The sequence below is a fragment of the Hylobates moloch genome, unplaced genomic scaffold (genome assembly GCF_009828535.3).
Source record: "Hylobates moloch isolate HMO894 unplaced genomic scaffold, HMol_V3 SCAFFOLD_29, whole genome shotgun sequence".
Classification (NCBI taxonomy): domain Eukaryota; kingdom Metazoa; phylum Chordata; class Mammalia; order Primates; family Hylobatidae; genus Hylobates; species Hylobates moloch.
The window spans coordinates 2,901,109-2,914,100 of NW_026652304.1; the positions used below are offsets into that span (position 1 = coordinate 2,901,109).

The following is a 12,992-nucleotide window of genomic DNA, read 5'->3' on the forward strand; positions in this document are numbered from 1 at the left end:
TATTAGCCTGAAACACTAACTATGGTATTAAATAATTTCACAGAGCCCTACTGGCAGGTCAAATGAACTGGAATGAGTAGGAAAAAAAAAAGGGAGGGGGGGTGGGAGGTAATCAGGAATGATGGGAGAAAGGGTAGGGAAAAGGGGTAGAGACATAGAAGAAGGGAGGGAGGAGCAGTAGGAGATACAATGAAGCCCGAAGTAAAGAATGCATTTAAAACATTCTATGACGTTATTTAGTAGAGACAGTAATATTCATCTCAGCAGGTAAGCACCACCAAAATCTTTCTTACTTTCTTCATTATTTATTTATTTTTTGAGACGGAGTCTCGCTCCGTCGCCCAGGCTGGAGTGTAGTGACGCAATCTCAGCTCACTGTAACCTCCATCTCCCAGGCTCTAGCGATTCTCCTGCCTCAGCCTCCTGAGTAGCTGGAACTACAGGCACACGCCACCACGTCTGGCTAATTTTTTTGTATTTTTAGTGGAGACGGGGTTTCACCATGTTGATCAGGCTGGTCTTGAACTCCTGACCTCAAATGACCTGCCTGCCTTGGCTGTCCTAAAGTGCTGGGATTACAGGCATGAACCACCACGCCCAGCCTCTTCCTCTTTATTTTTAGTGAGGGTGGTGCCCCCATCACCCTCACTAACGATGGGGATACACCATCGCTAAATGATAGGTTTTACAATGAGAATGCCTTCGTTATACATAATGTATGCCAGAAACTGCCAGTTGTTTACAAAAACTGTTTCCTACCTTCTTTGGACACATGGCTAGACTGTACCTCCCATCCTCCCTTATAGTTTGGTGTAGCCAGGTGACAAGATTCTTATCGGGAGTTTGAGAAAAGGGATGTGCATCAGTTCTATGTCTGTCTCAGAAACCTTCCCCATACATGTTTCCATGTCTCCTTGTCTGTCTAGTTGACTGAGACGGCAACCTTGGAAGCCATGTGCTGAAGACAGCTAAGCCTCCTGAGCCTGGGTCCCTGAATGACTGCAGGAGGAGTGCCGCTCCTCTTCACCTGAACACTTGCAACGGATGGTTACAGGAGAAAGAAAGAAACTTGGGTGAAGTCACTAGATTTGGAGGTCTGTATGTTACTGACATAGTTTGGATCTGTGTCCCCGCCCAAACCTCATATTGAAATGTAATCCCCCCATGTTGGAGGTGGGGCCTGGTGGGAGGTGACTAGATCACGGGGGCGGATTTCTCATGAATGGTTTGGCACCATCCCCTTGGTAGCGTCCTCAGGATAGTGAGTGAGCGCTCATAAGATCTGGTTAAGTGTGCGGCTCCTCCCCATGCTCTCTCTTTTTTTTTTTTTTTTTTTTTTTTGAGATGGAGTCTCACTCCATTGCCTAGGCTGAAGTACAATGGTGCCATCTTGGCTCACTGCAACCTCTGCCTCCCAGGTTCAACTGATTCTCCTGCCTCAGCCTCCCCAATAGCTGGGATTACAGGTGCACACAACCACACTTGGCTAACTTTTGTATTTTTAGTAGAGACAGGGTTTCATCATGTTGGCCAGGCTGGTCTTGAACTCCTGACATTGTGATCCACCCACCTCGGCCTCCCCAAGTGCTGGATTCCAGGCGTGAGCCACCGCGCCTGGCCACCATGTTCTCTCCTGACATGTGTCATGCCTACTCCCTGTTCGCCTTCTGCCATGACTGGAGGCTTCCTGAGACCTCCTCAGAAGCAGACGCTACTGTGCTTCCTGTAAAGCCTACAGAACCATCAGCCAAATAAATTTCTTTTCTTCATAAATTACCCAGTCTCAGGTATTTCTTTATAGCAACGCAAGAATGGCCTAATACAGTTACTGTGGCTTAGCCTATCCTTAATGAAACACTGTGCGTTCCAGATATTTAAAGCTGTCATTTTCAACCAGGGACAATTTTGCCCTCCAGGGGGTACTTGGCAATGGCTAGAGACATTTTTGGTTGTCACGAGTGGGGACGGTGGTGGTTCTATTAGCTTCTAATGGATAGAAGTCAGGTTTGCTGCTAAACGTTCCTACAATGCACACAACTCTCCCTCATAGCCAAGAACTATGCAGTCCAGAACGTCTATGGTACTGCTGGTGCCTGCTCTAGAGAGATTAAGAAGAAGGCTGAACTTTGAACCTTCTGTTATAGTCAAAGGGGAGGTATGCAGTGAAAGCAGTGGGCTTTGGAGAAAGGCCTGCTTTTCAGTTCCAGCTCAACCACTAGCCAACTGTGTAACCTGGGACAAGTCACTTTGTCCTCTGTACATTCAATATTCTCATGCTAAAACAGGAATTAAAATAGTACCCACATGATGGGACAGTGAGTGAACAAATTAAGTGCCTAGTGCCTGATACATGGTAAGTGCTCATATATTAATTGCTGCTAATGTTTTTTTTTTAGTGTTTTTGTATTATTGAGGCATCTATCTAGAAAATTTAGAAATGGTAGCTGAATAGTATGTTTATAGCTGCGGGAATCTATGGAGGTGACAGGGATGATTACAAAACTTAAGATGTCACAAGACACTCGTTGCCTACGTTTTGACTCAAGATCTGGCCATAAAAGTTTGGAGCAAATAGCCCAACCTGACATCAGTCACAAAGTACACATGAACTCTTGTGTTCAGCCAACAGCTACTTTTGCAGAGCAGCTCTGCAAATCTCAACTCATTTTGCTTTCACCGAATACTGCCCACCTTGAACTGTTTTCATTGGTCATTAGCAATCAATCAGCAGGTATTTATATCACATTCAAAATGGGCAAACCCATTAGAAATGACAAGAGGTGAAAGATCAGTTCTCCCTGCCCTCCTTCCCAGATCAGGTTGCAGTAAGAAGATATGAACACTCAAAATCACTCACTTGCCACCTTCTAGGTTTGTGCTGCTGTTGTTGAGGTGGTGAAAGACAAGAGTAAGGTAAGGTAAGGTGGGGGAATAAGGGGTCATAATAACAAGAACAACAACAATAATACAGAGATATGGAAATACGTAGTCAAAGTGAGATTTTTGAGGGATTACGTACAATGATTAGATGTACTATTTAAGGAGTGACTCCTAAATAAGCAGAAAACGAACAGGTTTGTCTCTAAATTATCATAGACATTAAATGGTTTTAAGAAAGATCTCATTCACCCGTTACAATGAAATCCCTTGGAGGAAAAAAAAATAGACACATTCACATAAAAGTGCTCAAATGCCTCATAAAAACGTACACTAAATGATGCCAAGTATCACAGTGTAAGTTCCTTATTAAATCCACCCACATAACAAGGCTTCATTGAAAACAATCCCTACCAGCTCCTACACTTGAGCATGGAACACATTTTTCTCCCTCGGCATTTAAAAAACGTTGGTCTAAATGAACCTTGTAAAAAGTGTCTAATAAATGCTATTTAAACTGGAGGGAAAGTATGGAGAGAAGATATCTGTAAGTAAAAAGACAATAAAATCTGTGACAATTCCCCTCTTCTCAACAGCCTTCTTTCTTGGTGCAAAACCTGACTCTTTTAGTCCAGCATCCTAGGCAGGTAAAGCTGGGCCAGGGAATGCCTACGCACAACCATTCCATTATGGCTAAGGAAAAACAGTAAGATGCACACTGCCCTTTCCATACCAGACAATTTTGTTTCTCCAGCAGGATCAATGGGAAGACAGGCTTAATCAGAAACCACCTCCACACTTGACAGTACTGTCCTCAAGGGAGGGGTGCCCCCAGGGCAAAAGCCAACTCATTCCATTTCCTCCAAGTCATAGACATCTCACAGGGCTAACAGCTGAGTGTCCAGGCAGAGTATGTGGTGAAATCACTGCACAAGCTCTCTGTGCCTGCGTCCTGGATTTCCTTCTTTCATTCTGCACAAATTTTGGAGAAGGTTTGCTTCCCCAGCATAAGACAGTTCTTCAATTAATTGGACATCACCAGTATAAAGAGAAGCCTCTTCTAGGCTATGGCAGTGGGGAGAACAGCTTTCAATGTGTTTCAGAGCACTAAGTGTGTGAAAAACACCCTTCTCTCATTTATCTTCCCTGACACTGTCTGTACGATCACTCAGTAAACAAAGAGTCCACATAGACTAACGAACAGAGAGCTAGGGGTTGGTGATCACCATTCTAATCCTTGCTTAGCTACGGCTCTTGAATAATGCTGAATGCTTCCAATAAAGATATGCTTATGCTTCTGCTGTTTAAATTTTGAACACTAAGGCTAGAATACTTCGGGTTTTCTGTTTCTGTTTTTGTTTTTTTTGACGGAGTCTCACTCTGTTGCTCTAGCTGGAGTGCAGTGGCACGATCTCGGCTCACTGCAACCTCCGCCTCCTAGGTTCAAGCCATTCTCCTGCCTCAGCCTTCTAAGCAGCTGGGACTACAGGCATGCACCACCATACCCAGCTAATTTTTGTATTTTTAGTAGAGATGGAGTTTCACCATATTGGCCAGGCTGGTCTCAAACTCCTGACCTCAAGTGATCCGCCTACTTCAGCCTCCCAAAGTGCTGGGATTACAGGCATGAGCTGCTGCACCTGGCCCCAATACTTAGTTGTTTTTTCTTTAAATACACTTTATGGATGAAGGTGCATGAAAAGGATATTAGCTCTCTGGCATATAATAGAAAAAGATAAAATCATGTTGTAATGAACAATTCAGCCACTTTTTTCACTAAATACACATGTCCTCAATATCACCAAATATGGCTTAATTTAGTATCTCTCAGAGCTCAAAGATGCCATTCTGTAGCAGAAATGTTAACTTCTAATTACACAGCATTAACATCATGAACTATTTTAAAACTTTACTAACAGGTTACAACAGGCCATGAACTACATCTGAGGCCAAATCTTATGAGGTTCTCAAAAGCTCTTTTATAGATCATTTAGAAAGATTAAAGAAACCCACCCTACCCATGACAGTCCCTGCCCAGTCAATCAAAGGTCCCATTAAACATTGAACAGACCCTTATTTCTGCTTTCCAACTATGGATTTCTATGTCTCCGCAAATTGTATCATTGGCAATTTAACTTTAAAAACTTGCTTTCATATTTATCATCTCAGTTTATCTGTGATTGCGGTTAGGGGCATATATAAAACAGAAATAACAGCTCCATTGTTCCTTTGACTATGGTTCACGGTCAAGACCTTACCTCTTTCTCTAAAATGTGAAGTGTACAAACGTAAATGACTAGGAGCAGAGGATGGAAGAGCCATGGCTGGGGAGGGGACAGGGGTTGAGAGAGAAGGATCTGGGGAAGAATGAAGAGCAACAGGAATAAGAACCACCACATTTTGGGGTTCAACTTTCAGAAAGCATTAGGAATTCATTTCTGAATTCCTAAATGGCATAGGAAAGAAAAATACCGAAATATGTGAGATTATTTTAACACAATGTCTCCACATACGGGAAAGAAGGGCATCCACACTCTTTACATGTGTAACCAACATCTGGGAATCCTATTGCTCAACTGGGGTTGGGAGGATCTCTTCTCAGAAATAAGCTGCTCTGATATTTGGGACTGTGTTGAAATGTCAAATCATCATTCCTGCTCATGTGTTTTTAATTCGGTGTATACAGATCAATGATCTTTTACAAAAATGTTGCTGTTCACAAGTCCTAAAAATGAAATCTAAACTTGAGTGGTAAGGATTATGTATCTATACGGCATGCGGATAAAGTGTATTACTAATGGGGGTAATTAAGATGAGAGGAGATTCAATAAAGCAGAGTGTACAAAGTCAGAAATCACGCTACTGTAGAAATTAAAAGTGACTTCAATTAGATGGGCTTCTTTTCCCCCAGAAATTATTTTTGCTTGGAAAGAGCCAGCTAAGGCTGGGCTCAGTGGCTCTCACCTGTAAGCCCACCATTTTGGGAGGCTGAGGCAAAGGGATCTCTTGAGGCTGGCAGTTTGAGACCAGACTGGGCAACATATTGAGATCCTGTCTCTACAAAAATTAAAAAAAAAAAAAAAAAGCCTAGCAAGGTGTGGTGGTGTGCACCTGTAGTCCTAGATACATGGGAGGCTGAGGCAGGAGGACTGCATGAGCCCAGGAGGTCGAGGCTGCAGTGAGCCATGATCGTGCCACTGCACTCTAGCCTGGGTGATACAGTGAGACGCCTATTCAAAATAGATAAATAAAGAGCCAACTAAAAAAAAAAAAGTCCGTCTTTTAGGCAGGGTAAAAGTTTTATCATAGTAGGCTGTCAATGAGCAGCCCTTTTCTTAATTTAAAATTCTGCATTTGAAAAATGGAGAACATTAGAGAAGTCATTTACAACATTATACAAATAGGTTAGAAATAGATCAAGGAAAACAGATTTTAAAGGAGTTGATATTCTATGTTTTAAAAGAATACCCATATGACAGCTTTTTATTGGGGGTAGAGTTACTGCAGGCTTGACAATAATTGTTTACTTTTCATTAAGAAAAGAACTCGATAAAAGTGGTCTAGCCATTCTGATAAAGTTGTGATCTGGAGAAACAGAGGTGGTCTCATAGCCAAAACAGGTGAAGAGGCTTCAACCAACTAATCCCTGATATGAAACAATTCTAAAGTTTTCTAGGAGGATAGGGTAAATGATGCAAAGCATTCTGGTGACTTCTGGAACAGGGGAGCATCTAGCTCTTCCTGCCTGGGTCCCTCCCTCTTCATTTGGAACTCTTCCTCCCCAGGAACACTTCTTTCCAATACCCATCCCCTTCTGTGCCTGTCCTTCCCCTAATTTCCACCTCAGATTACCAGTGGGTTCATTAGAAATAATCAAAATAATAATGGTAAAATCACCCATTAAGGTTTTTTTTTTTTCTAATTAAATTTCCGCTGTAGTGAATTGGTTAATCTGATTTTTTGTTTTTGTTTTCGTTTTTTTAAGCTGGAGTCTTGTTCTGTCACCCAGGCTGGAGTGCAGCGGTGCGATCTCGGCTCACTGCAGCCTCCGCCTCCCAGGTTCAAGCAATTCTCCTGTCTCAGCCTCCCAAGTAGCTGGGATTACAGGCATGCACCACCATGCCCGGCTAATTTTTGTATTTTTAGTAGAGATGGGCTTTCACCATGTTGTCCAGGCTGGTCTCGAACTCCTGACCTCAGGTGATCGGCCCACCTTGGCCTCCCAAAGTGCTGGGATTACAGGTGTGAGCCACTGCACCCAGCCTAATCTGATTATTTTTGTGAAAGACTTTAGGTAAAACATAGTATACACAGTGATCACTCTCAGCTAGCAAACTTAGAGAAGGCTGGCAATAGTGATGAGTGTAGTTTCCATTTACTAATTGATTACTATGTGCCAGGCACTGCTGCAGAGCTTTTTATACCTTATCTTATCCATTTCTCATAACAACCCTATGAGGCAGGTCCCACTTAGTAGTTCCATTTGACAGTTGATGAAACATGGCACAAACTTATAGCCTAAGACAGGGGTGAGCAAACTGTGGCCGTTGGGTCAAACGAGACTCTAAAGAGGTACTGGCATGTCCAGGCCCCATTATTCACAGTGTATATGGCTGCTTTTGAGCTTCAATGGCAGAGTTCATCAGTTGTGACCAAGACCTTAGGCCCCATAAGTCCAAAACTATTTACTATCTGGCCCTGCCTAGAAAAAGCTCACCAACCCCTAGTGTAGAACACAGTTGATTCATGAATAAAGAAAAAAGGCAAGAACATGTGGACAGCTTCACATGGAACTTACACTGAAATTCCTTAGAAAAAATAAATTGTCTTTATCTGTTTTCTTTCATTCATCTCTTACCTGTTTCTTCTCACCTAAGGTTTATCAACCAGCCTCAGGAAAAAATAAGTGTTAATGGAATACTAGTTCAGTAATTAAAGGTTTCTCTCCATAAGGTGAGTTTTAGATTAGGTAGAAAAGTTTCCAAGAAAGAAAGGAAAAAAAAAGCATAGACCAAAGAAAGCTTTAATAACCATATGTTTCCTGAGAGGCTGTAAAATTTTTGGCCATTTTACAGGTATTTCTTCTCAAGTACAAATGACATCATTGTTGAAATTTTTAAAAAACAGGCCTACTTTATTCTACGTTTGGTACCACATATTGTTTCAGTTGACCATCAATTGACTTTTCTATTTTTACTGGGAAGGTACATCATAACTATTTTTAGTAGACAGAGTCTGGTTCTATCATTTGTGGATCACACATAGTCATGCTTTAGAATTCTTTTTCTAAAGCTATGAGAATGTATTTGGGGGAAGAACATGCTCATTGGCAATATTCTACTGTACTCTGAAATATATTCCAGAGTCAACGTCTAAAACAGGAAACAGGTAGTAACAAATGAAAGAATCTGGTGTATTAGTAGGCAGCAAAGCAAGTGTAGCTTTTTAATATATAAATCTGCCCTTCAGGCCGGGTGCAGTGGCTCATGCCTGTAATCCTGGCACTTTGGGAGGCCAAGGCGGGCAGGTCACCTGAGGTCGGGAGTTCAAGACCAGCCTGACCAACATGGTGAAACCCCATCTCTACTAAAAACACAAAATTAGCCGGGTGTGGTGGCGAATGCCTGTAATCCCAGCTACTCGGGAGGCTGAGGCAGGAGAATTGCTTGAACCCGGGAAGCAGAGGTTGCAGTGAACCTGGGAAACAAGAGCGAAACTCCGTCTCAAAAAAAAAAAAAAAAAATCTGCCCTTGAGATGGTAATATTTTTAACTATAATTGAGAGTGAGTTAACATCTGAGCTCCTCTGATAATTCTTGCTTTATCCTTTAAAAGGACCCAGAAAATCAAAATCGAATAATTGAATTTCCAGAGGATGTGACCTGGCACATAAGCTGAGCTCAATTCACATGAAATAATTTGTGCAAGTAATTTTTAATTATAATAATAACACATACAAGATAATTTATATAGGATTACTCTCTGTAAAAGTGAACAGAAAGGAGACACTTGAGACAAGACAAAGCCCATGACTTTTCTCTACCTTTCAATCCTTTCCCCAAACACCAACCAATACAGGAATAGCAGACAGCAGCGGCTGCAAACCTCTCTGCACATTAAAATCACCTGTGCATCTTCAACAATTCTACCAATCAAGCCCCACCCAGGCCAATGAAATCACAGTTGCTAAGTGTGAGATTCACGTCTCAGTAGTTTTGGAAGCTCCCAGATGCCAGTAGAGAATGGTGATTAGGATAAGGACAGCTGAGAGGTTCAGTCGCACACCTGACACTCATGCTCCAGGAGATTTGAGTCCTCCTCCATCCTCACCTGCCCCACTGCGTGTGAGTCACTCTGACATCTTGGGTGTAGGATTTATTAACACAGCATCCTGGTATGGGCACTGTATCATCATTCTTGCTCCTCACTCATAACTAATTTGTTAATGCAAATATTAAGAGGATGTTAACACAGTGAGTTACGGCCTTAGGGTTTCTCTTATTACCCTCTCTTTAAACATTCACATCCCTTCCGCCTCTTAGAAGACACCCCCTACACCTGGCTTGGCTTTGCCGTTTCTTTTGCAAGCATATTTCTCCCGCATGGCAAACATTAAAAGCGAAGTCGGTCTTACCTCTACGATGCTTTTTAAATCTTGTACATAAGTCCTTTCGGTCTCCAGAATTTCCTGAACAACTCTATCCACGTAGAGGAGCTTGGGGCTGGTGGCCGAGTCTGTGGTCGTCTTGGGTGCCCCGTTTGAGTCCACTCTCCACTGTGCCCTGGGTGGCCTTTCACTGCCCTCGTCTGCGTTCTGTTGCCCCGTGGCGGGGTTGTCCCTCTGCAGCTCGCTGCTGGAAAACGGCCTGGCCGGAATCAGCTCCAGTTTTATGGCCCCTACCTCCTTATCCTGGTTAAACAAGCCCAAGTGGCTATTTGAAACTAAGGTCATTCTGCTGCCAAAGGAACCATGGCTGTCACGGGAAGAGGCCGAGGACGATGTGGAACCGAAGCTGACAGGTCGGTCACTATCAGAGAGCTCCATTGTCTTCAGTTCTTGAGGGCAGGAATGCCTGGCTGTCTTGGGATCTGGAACTTTGGTTACAGCTGATGGCACTTCAAGACGCAACTGGTGCCCATCTATATGCATAAAGAAAATAAATAAAAAGGAAAAGATAAGCAATTCTATCAAGCAGAGGGTTGAAAGGAAGTAAAAACCTAGCTCAAATAAATATAGTCAATAACAAGGTGGCCAATTACAGAAGGGAATGCAAAGGTACCTGTGGTGGAGTGAGATGCAAAATCAGTGTTTCCGAAGCATCATCTGGGTGCCTGTGAGAAATGCAGAGTCTCGGGCTCTGACCTTGGCCTGCTGAACTCGAATGTGCACTTTAATAAGATCCCAGAATGACTTATAAGCATTAAAGTTTGAGAAACACTACACCTGTTGTCTCAAAAGTGTGACCACATGGAATGACTCATATACAAATTAGTCTAGATTCACTAAATTAAAGGCTGAGCGGTCAGGGCACCAGGAATCGATCACTTTAACAAGCACCACAAGTGATTCTTATGAACTTAAAAGGGACCCGACGTGATTCCTATGGAATTTTGAAAAACCTTATTCTAGATTTTAAGTATTTCACCATAATTCCACAAAATTTTAGGTTAGCATCCTGGAGCCACCACTACTTGATTTAAATAATGCTGGCAACTTTACATTTTACTTGCATACAGCATTAAAGAAAGTGTCACATAGACAATAATTTTCTAATACTAGGCAAGAAAAAGATAGAATCATACACAGCATAATGATGTTTCAGTCAACAATGAACTGCAGACTGGGCGTGGTGGCTCACGCCTGTAAATCCCAGCACTTCGGGAGGCTGGGGTGGGCAGATCACTTGAGGCCAGGAGTTTGAGACAAGCCTGGCCAACATGGCAAAACCGTGTCGCTACTACAAAATACAAAAATTAGGCCGGGCGCAGTGGCTCATGCCTGTAATCCCAGCACTTTGGGAGGCCGAGACAGGCGGATCACGAGGTCAGGAGATCAAGACCATCTTGGCTAACTCGGTGAAACCCCGTTTCTACTAAAAATACAAAAAATTAGCCAGGCATGTTGGCGGGCGCCTGTAGTCCCAGCTACCCAGGAGGCTGAGGCAGGAGAATGGCGTGAACCCAGGAGGCGGAGCTTGCAGTGAGCTAAGATCGTGCCACTGCACTCCAACCTGGGAGACACAGCGAGACTCTGTCTCAAAAAAAAAACAAAAACAAAAACAAAAATTAGCTACTCGGGAAGCTGAGGCATGAGAATTGCTTGAACCCGGGAGGCAGAGGTTGCAGTGAGCCGAGATCCTGCCACTGAACTCCAGCCTGGGCGACAGAGTGAGACTCCATCTCAAAACAAAACAACAAACAGCATATATGACAGCGGTGAGAGCAATCTGCCATACTGTCTAGCCTAGATGTGTACAGGGCTACGCCATATAGGTTTGTGATTATACTCTGTGAAGTTCATACAATGATGAAGTTGCCTGGCAACACGTCTCAGAATGTGCCCTCATGCTGAAGTGATGCATGACTGTATTAAGACTCACACCCCCATTGAAAACTTACCCTCTCAACACAGCACTTCTCCAGATCACTTCTTAGAAACTGGCATTCTACTTGTGGCATATATGGAGTTATGATACTATTAGAGAGTATGTTTGATTAACTACAACTCTCCACAAGTACAGTTATAAAATCATGTAATTATATGACAAATATAGGAACTAAATTATAAGAACAATTATGAGAAAATGGCGCTGTCTTGTTTAGAAAAGGGTAAAAATAAAAACTATCTGCAAAGTCAAAAGGTCACTTAATGGTGAAACCCCGTCTCTACTAAAAAAAATACAAAAAAATTAGCCAGGCATGGTGGCGGGCGCCTGTAGTCCCAGCTACTCGGGAGGCTGAGGTAGGAGAATGGCATGAATCCGGGAGGTGGAGGTTGCAGTGGGCCAAGATCGCGCCACTGCACTCCAGCCTGGGCGACAGAGAGAGACTCCATCTCAAAAAAGTCACTTAATACCCACAGCATTTAAATATGATGTTGGGCCCCTAAAGGACCCACGTGAAAATTAAACGTTCAGAAGCTATTTGGGTAAAACACTCAAAATTCCAATCTTCTTCATTTCTAAGGCAGGGTCAACATTTCTCCCTCAAATAATGAGATTCCACATCTCATTATTTCATAGAGAAATTTTGTTTATAGAAACAAAATGTCTTGTGACAGAGAATGTGATTAATAAAGAAATTTGCTTCATTTTGCTAGGGTTACCTTATCACAAAAACATGCTTACAGGTTTTGCTAGAAAAACAGAAGATGGAAACTTACGTTTGGAAGGTTATAATGTGACAAACACAGTAAAAAGAATACATAGTAATGATGATTTTTCAATAGTAATGTAAATTTGGTTTGATTCTATAATAAAGATCACTAAACAGTTGGTACTAATATTTTTAGAATATAAAGTATCCATCAAGTCTCTCCTTCAACATACTGTTTCTAGATAGCTTATATTCATGACAAGTATTAGTACAAACTAATGATGCAAATATTAAAGTTATGAATATAAAAGGAAGGAACTAATTCTGAGTCAAGAAGGAGTGGTAAGACGTAGGAAATGAGCAGTTTATCTGCATAACCACTACCACATGCTAGAGTTTGCCACACATTTTTAAAGCTTTTGCAATATGCTTGCTGCTTGTTCTATAACAACTTTATGGCCTATAAAACATGAATTGGTTATAGTAGTTAAGATGCACTTGACCTAGAAAGCCTGATCCAAACTGGGTGTGGCAAAAATCCAATCAGCAGCCGTGCATTTAGGTATGCTTGCAGCAAAGGACACTTGCTCACGTTTGGGACTGGTGTTGAGAAAGTCATGGGCAGTCCAAAGTAGGGGTGGACACAACAAGGTTTTCTTTCCATTCGCATCCTCCACAACCAGGACCATCAGGTTGATCTCAGTGCAGGAAATGGGCACTCACTTGGGAAGTATCTGAGGATATTTTGAGATCCCAAGGGTCCAATGAGGCTATGATTTGGGACTAAACGTAAGTTGAATA

The 12,992-nt window shown here is 42.4% G+C and overlaps 1 protein-coding gene across 3 annotated transcripts in view; it reads right to left on the reverse strand.

Moving 5' to 3' along the window:
- LOC116463220 (pleckstrin homology domain-containing family G member 1) overlaps positions 1 to 12,992 on the reverse strand; it is a 247,426-nt gene that overhangs the window by 97,812 nt on the left and 136,622 nt on the right. For all 3 annotated transcript variants that reach the window (XM_032146223.2, XM_032146225.2, XM_032146224.2), the window contains one exon: positions 9,511 to 10,016. In XM_032146223.2, coding sequence (XP_032002114.1) covers positions 9,511 to 9,921 — 411 coding nt within the window. In that variant the 5' untranslated portion in view covers positions 9,922 to 10,016. The remainder of the gene's footprint in view (positions 1 to 9,510; positions 10,017 to 12,992) is intronic.